The sequence below is a fragment of the Brachyhypopomus gauderio genome, chromosome 5 (assembly GCF_052324685.1).
Source record: "Brachyhypopomus gauderio isolate BG-103 chromosome 5, BGAUD_0.2, whole genome shotgun sequence".
Classification (NCBI taxonomy): domain Eukaryota; kingdom Metazoa; phylum Chordata; class Actinopteri; order Gymnotiformes; family Hypopomidae; genus Brachyhypopomus; species Brachyhypopomus gauderio.
In genome coordinates this window covers 34,668,702-34,676,201 of record NC_135215.1, presented here as the reverse complement: position 1 = coordinate 34,676,201, position 7,500 = coordinate 34,668,702, and the positions used below count along the sequence as shown (strand labels likewise).

Sequence of the window (7,500 nt, the reverse complement as noted above, 5' to 3'; positions counted from 1 at the left end):
CACAGAGGTAACAGGGCAGGCCGCACCTAGACGCGTGTGCATGCGTGTGGCCAGGGAAGGCTGGGGGTGCGCAGAAGGGGCTTGTTGGGTCTGGGTAGACCCAACACACACACACACACACACACACACAAACACACACACACACCCTCTGCCACTTTAAGAGATGAAGTAATACCATTAATGGATATTCCCCCCCCCACACAGCCACCGTCAATCACTCCGTCACGTCCGGCCCCCCCCCCACATTAAAGCCAAATCCCTCCCAGGCAGGGCTGATTAAAGGAGAGGCTCCGGCCAGGGGGCCAGGGGGCCAGCTCCTGCTGCTGGAGGAACCGGGCCCTTCGCAAGGCCCTAACCTCTCTGAGATCGGACCAGAGAGCTGGGAAGCTGCTTCAGTGAATCCTCGCAGGTGGGGTGGAGCGAGAGAAAGAAGAAGGGATGTGGGGGGAGGGTGAGAAGACTGCACACACACACACACACACACACACACACACACACACACACACACACACTCTCTTCCATGGCAGCACAACCCTAAATGCAAACCAGAAGGGTGGGGTGAAATTCCCAGAGTACTAGGTGACATAAATTACCAAGATTTACAAGATTTGTAAAAATACTCTTAGCAATACCTTTTCCAATGCATTCTGTCCTTTAATAATGCACTTTAAAGGGTTTAAAAGCATGATAAACAAAGTGATAATTCACTACTTTTATCATTTCAAGGTGAAGGCCTCTTCCAGTGAAGTCCTACAGCAGTGTTCAAAGGATTTCGGCTAATGTTGATCTGTATTAGGGACTGTTTAAAGCTTCAATAGAGAGTAGCTAAAACAAACCACTATTGAAACCTTTTAATGGTACAAGAAGGTCTGAGCAGCTCGCCCCAGGCCCGAGAACCCGGCGGGTCTGTGCGGCCAAACACTGTGGTCCGGTGGGTTCTCTCCATCTTAGAATTAATGACTGCTTCCCTCTGGAATGCAGAAAAAAAGTAGGTTTCCTGCAGCCCCACAGCAGCTCGGCTCAATGAAGCAACAGTTCCACAGATCTGGTTGTTTTCAGCCGAAGAGCTGTACAGTGTCGGGGTGGAGGACGTGGAGGACGTGGAGGAGAAGACCTGGTCCACGCAGCACTGCAGGAGGATCTCCACTAATCTCCCCCATCACTCCTGCACTAAAACCGTGAGACTCACGACCGCGCCGTCCGCCTGACACGAACCGAAACGCGTCTGGAGTCCCGGGTGCCCGCATGCCTTAGCAGACCCTGGCGTTGACTTTGCAGAAATTCAGAACTTCAGGAAGGGAGCCGTGGGGGCGTTTGGGTGTGTGTAAGCATGTGTGAGGTCATGAGAGTTGCTTGGGAAGTGAGCGCGGCCTGTCCACAAATCAAACGGCCATCCCATAATCCCCCAGCTCACGGCGCTCTTCAAAAAAAGCCCCCCGTGGAGCGGCCAGCGTGGGGTGAGCAGCAGGACACACCGCCCTGGAAACCCCGCACAGAAGGCGGACCCTGTACGGCCAGGTATCGGGCAGTGACATCACAACAGGTGGGCAATTTGAATTTGTGGCCCCTCCCCACCACCGATGGCCATAAAGGAGGCCTTGAGAGAGACTGCACTGGTGTTTTCAAACAGGGCCACAGTTTTACGGCCGGCCTATTACATAATTCCCGGCCTGTCCACTAAAAACAAAAGGAGTGTAAAGTTAATGCTCCGAAACGCAAACACCAGCTCTGAACAGGCGGAGGTGAAGGGGACGAGGCCAGAGCGGAGGCTCTTTGATGGGCTGGTGATAAGCCAGAGGAGACGTGAGCACCGGCATTATAGGGCCCCGTCCAGGAGACACGGGCCAGTGCCGGTCCAGACCGAGCCCCGCCACGGAACACAACCCCCCCCCCCCCCCATCCCGCTTACACGCAATATAACAGAGTCATAAAACAAACACACCAGGCGAAGAGGGACGGAGCTAAAGGGGAACGGAGATGCGGCCGTGGACGGTGCAGGGATCCCAGACGGAGAGAGAGGTGAGGAGGAGGTCCAGACAACACCACTGATAAGAGCGGAGGGTAAACGGCTCGGTGCTGAAGTGACACTGGAGACAGTGTGTGTGTGTGTGTGTGTGTGTGTGTGTGAGCGTTACGGGTGGACACGGGGGATTACAGCCACTGGAACTCACACAACAATGGCCGCCACCCACAGACACTATCCACAAAAAACAACGTTACAAACCCTCGGTCTGTCCAGGCGATCTGAGGCCACTGTGTGTGTGTGTGTGTGTGTGTGTGTGTGTGTGTGTGTGTGTGTGTGTGTGTATTACGGGTGGCGGCAGGGGGACTGAAGCAGACGTAATGAAGAGAGACTCGTTTGTCAGCATTTCTCCTCCTGAAACAGCATTAAGAGCCGTGTTTGTTTGAAAAACGGCAAATGATCCGTGATTTACTACTGCTGCCCGACTAAATCAAGCATCATCTTCGATCCTTTGAAAGATAATCTCTTTTGTGGATCTCCGGCAGAAGCCCATCTGACCTGGACTGAACTCAAACGCAGCATTAGACCCAAACGAGGCCCTAAATTCTCCAAGATTTATGAGCAAACAAACAAAAAACGAAAGAAGAGCTCAGAAAAAAAAGGCAGGCTAACGGAACGCTTGAGTGTGTTAAACCTCAGTTTACCGTGGATGGAGTGTGTAAATCACTTTACAGTCCCTCGCTCCCCTCTGCCTCTACTCTGGAGGACACGACGGGCCCCCACGCCTGTGTTTACTACAGAGGAAACGTTCCCGGACTCCAGCCGGCCGGTCCTGGATCCGCTGCGTCACCTGGGCACAAAGGGTCGGGTTATCTCCGCCGTAATGGGCTGTTGAAGGCGGCGTTTTAACATCAGTTCGCCGGAGGATTACAGGGCCAGGACGGTGACTGGAGGTCCAGGGGTCTGCAGATAGCTGCACACTGGTGCTGGAGGAGAGACGGGGGCATGCCGGAGCTGAAGGGGGGGGGGGGGGGGGGGGGGTGATAAGGGGGCCGGAGCGTGGTGCGTCAGCTCGGCTCTTTGGAGGTGCCACGGTGAAAAGTGGCTGTCTGCGTGAAACGGCTTGTTCACCATCGTCAAGTAATCCCTCAGTAGTGGGGGGGGGAAGACAGGACACAGTGCACAGTTGCTGGTCATCAAAGAGAGGGGAGAGAGAGAGAGAGAGAGGAGAGAGACAGAGACAGAGAGGAGAGACAGAGAGGGAGAGAGGGGAGAGAGAAGAGAGAGTGAGAGAGAGAGAGAGGGAGAGGAGAGAGAGAGGAGAGAGAGAGAGAGAGAGAGATCTGTTCCTCTCCACTGCATGGAGCAATAAGTGAGGTTGTCTGGCTGTTCTCCAGAGACGTAGGAGATGTGGAAACAGTTTTATGAAGACTCTCATATATATACTCACATTCTTTTTTAATATGCTCAGCGTAGATCAGGCAACAGTAAGTCAGTACTAACAGTGTGCAGTGTATAGGTCAGTTTGGACCAGTCTCTAGTTTCACAAAGGATCTTTATAACAGCTTACAAGTGACTCATAAATCGACGTCATGTGTCCTACACACTAGAATGACAAAAAACATTGTATTTTAAAAATGTAAAATTTAAGAGCTGACCTGAGCTACCGAGATAGAAACTACAATTAGGATATGAGAAATGTTTTCAGGCCTGCCAGAAGGCAAGCTCTCATATGATAGGTCTTTTATAGCAGCAAAAACAATCAGACACAAGCCATTATGCCCCCTGAGTACAAACACACTTCACAGGCACCACCACGAAGCATATGTCACTCGACCAATAACCTGTGTGTGGCAGCTTGCGTGTGGTGCACACTCTCTCTCTCTCTCTCTCTCTCTCTCTCCTCTCTCTCTCTCTCTCTCTCTCTCTCTCTCCTCTCTCTCTCTCTCTCTCTCTCTCTCTCTCTCTCTCCTCTCTCTCTCTCTCTCTCTCCTCTCTCTCTCTCTCTCTCCTCTCTCTCTCCTCTCTCTCTCCTCTCTCTCTCCTCTCTCTCTCTCTCTGGTATACAGCCTACAGCAATTCTTCAAAGCCTGTGCTGCCTTTATGAGCTGTATTCTTTCTCAGGACACACACGTGTAAACACAGACTGGTGTGGGAGCACTGAATCAGCAGACTGTGTCAGGAGGCAGGTCTGGGGTCAGCACCGCCGTGGTGTCCCCGCCTGGGCTCCCATTAGCCCGAGCCAGAGGGTCCGGGTCCAGCCGTCAGCCGTCAGCAGCAACCCGCCGACCCGCAGCAGCGGCCGGGCCCGTAGCCAGCAGACCGGCCCCCGCTCGGGGTGAACCCAACCAGGGCTTTATAGGAGCGATAAAGGCAACCTAGAATTCTTAGTCAGTATCTTGAATTGAACACTGAACTGATACTTTCAAATCACATGCCTAACCACCATGGATGGGAGTGTGTGTGTGTGTGTGTGTGTGTGTGTGTGTGTGTTTCTATTTCCTTAGATGTGTTCTGCCTCTATTGTTTTTATTAATAGAAACTGAAGCTCTGCCAAATGGTCACATTAAAACGGTCTTGTGTCCTGGGAAGAAGTCACAAGTTTAAAGACCGAGCTACACACCAGTTTTCAAATTAGCAAAGTGGGCTGGAGATAAATGAATATGCAAAAGGTGTAATTCCCAGTCTGGTCATTACGTTAACTTTCCCTTATGTGAGCACAAAGCCCAATCATCTGTCACTCGCCCCTAATTCAATCATCAGCCCCCATTCAATTATCCAATATAATATGCAAATCAGACCAACAATGGCCAACAAATGCTAATTACGTACATCAAAATAATTAAATTGGATTGGAGCAGCAGAGGAGAACTGAACTGCAATAAAAAAAAGAGACCGTTTCTTTAATTAACAGCAAAAATGTTTTAATTAGAATCCATAATAAGCCCATAAATTTCTGGTATTGTGACCCTCCCATAAGGACATGGAGGCGTGTCAGCGGGGGATCCTCAGGAGACTAATACTACTGGCTGAGGGGAGGAGCCACAGGCCGTGAAGCTAGACGGGGGGCGGAGAGGCGGAGCCTGCAGCATACACGCCTCCTACCACGCCCACTCCAGCCTCCTACCTCGGCCCCAGCAGACAGCAGGCCCACGGGCCGGGCCCCCTGGACCGGTGGGTGGGGCAGGTCACAGGGCCATCATGGACACTGAATTATTCACCACCTGGCTTTTGTGCTTTTGAATGGGTGGCTTGTAAGGGGAAGCTACACCTGGCTTATTATCTAACGAACAGCTTACAAACGCTTAACTCTGTAATTATCAAACACAGAGAACAAATATTTAACAATACATACTGTTCACTGCTGTTTCAAATGATACGGTTATAAACAATTGAAAACCCCTTAAACCCCATGTGCGCATGTATATTAAATGCCCAAAGGCAACTGGTGGTTTTCTTTTGTAAAGGAAAAAATAAAACAAACAAACAAAAACATGTTGCACATGATGTAAAGTGTAATATGTAAAGAGCAGGGCGCCCACCTGGTTGTCAGGGTGGTTTACGGTGAAGTAGCCCACACAAACGATAACCTCGTGCAGCAGCTCTTCAGAGCTGATCTGGGAACAGTACCACAGCAGGGAGCTGACGATGTGTCTGAAGGCCAGAGACAGACCCTCTGCTCCCAGAACAGACTGCAGAACAAAGAACATATATCACACAACGTTAGGGCAACGTTCCCAGGTGAGCGTCACGTACATAAGACAGATCAAATCGCACAAATCAAAGGGCCACAGTAAACACGTCAAGGGCTTTCTGGCCATTAGCATTGAAAACACTGCTAACTGAATGACAAAATACATCTCAACGCACAAAGAAACAAAAGACAATAGCGCTCTTTATACCTAGTGCATGGGAGTGCATAAAGTGTGGGTTGTTGTGGAGAACCCGCGAGGGTCTCCTTAGCTCAGAAGAGACGGGTTCCACGACAGAACCCCCCCCCCCAGTCTCCCTATAGAGATGCTATCGGCTGACCCACAGACAGTATTTATTAAACATGTCAGTATGACTGAATGGCTCGGGGTCAGCACTGAGACTACTGACATTAGCTGCGGGGTGTGGGAGAGTCCGAGCTTGGAGGACCCGAGCCGGCAGCCACAAACCAAAGAGCCAAAGAGCCACGGCGGGGCGGTACAGAAGTGGGCCCCGCTGGGCCTGGCTTCCTGCTGTCCCGCAGCACCGTGGAGCAGTGCCTCTCTCACTGGGAAGTCAAAACAGAGCAGCGGTAAACCGGGGGGGCTCCATCTTTTTGAGAAGCCGCCACAGAACCACTGAAATGATCCGGGCCGCGTTTTCCAAAGGCATCTTTAAGTGGTAAAGTGAGTTTTACACTGAACCCTCTCTCTCTCATTTTAGAGGATCTTAACTCCGCGATGCTGTCGTGAAACCGGGCCCAGAAGGCCACAGGGACGAGAACGTTTGTGTCATTAACTCCCACGAGGATATTGTCTTCTTAATCTGCCTCTCTCCACGCAGTGGGCGGGGCTTCAAGCTCCTACGTGCAACAGGAGATCAACAAACACCCATCAATCAGTGTGTCAATGAGTAAATTAAATGTAGAATCCGTGGGTGATCCGTGTGTGATTGATCCGTGTGTGATTGATCCGTGTGTGATTGAACCCTGGTGGTCCCCCTGATCGGTCTGAACCTGCACCGGGTCAGCGGTGCTGCTGGGTTCACACCCTGCGCTCCAGACCCGGCTCACATCATTTCCATCGCCTCACACTATACTTAGCTGGAGCACGACCAGCGAAACACCAGTACCGGACCGGCTGCGTGCACGGCAGTGCGGGCCCGAGCACGGGCCACGGATACAGCAGTGGACCCGGTGGAGGGCAGTGGGCAAAGGCCAGAGATGGGCTATTGTGATCAAACTATTAGCCAGCTCGGTGTGCTAACACAAACCACAAGGTGATTACAACTACAGCCCCAAAACAGCATTATTTAAAATGTTCATAAAACGTCGGCAGTGTGTTGCTTTGACTCCCAGCTGTTTTAAATAGAGAAAGAATAAGGGAGAGGTAGGATGTGTGAACCCAACAGAGGGCATGTACACACACACACACACACACACACACACACACACACACACAGAGCGTTTCCCTCCGTTTCCTTGCTCACGCCTCCGTGCTCGTGCGTTGATTTAGCACGGTGAAGCCGTCCTCTTCTCTTTATCGGGCCGGCTAACGTACGACCGGACAAGCCGGGCTTAAAGCTGCTCCCCATCCGCATTGCTGACCCCGGGACTGGAGCGTCAGCAGCCCAGGGTCACGGGGTCGAGCATGTTTATGTCAACTGGGTCAACTTTGTTCTAGGAAGAAATACCGACCTCTGGGCGGCTGCAGGGCTGAGGGCCAGGCCGGCGAGGCGGGCAGGGTGGCGAGGCGGGCCGGGTCGTTAGCCGTACACGTGTCTCTCTGCTAATGAGGCCCCGGGAGCTTCGACACCGGCGTGACCTTTTTATTCCCCTCACAGTTTGG

At 51.9% G+C, this 7,500-nt stretch overlaps 1 protein-coding gene across 1 annotated transcript in view; it reads right to left on the bottom strand.

Moving 5' to 3' along the window:
- The window catches only part of LOC143515276 (S phase cyclin A-associated protein in the endoplasmic reticulum-like), an 11,711-nt gene extending 4,217 nt beyond the window's left edge, over nucleotides 1-7,494 (bottom strand). The window contains exon 1 of the mRNA XM_077007431.1: nucleotides 5,506-7,494. Within this exon, the coding sequence (XP_076863546.1) occupies nucleotides 5,506-5,673 (168 nt within the window). The 5' untranslated portion in view covers nucleotides 5,674-7,494. The remainder of the gene's footprint in view (nucleotides 1-5,505) is intronic.
- Nucleotides 7,495-7,500: the final 6 nt, after the last annotated feature.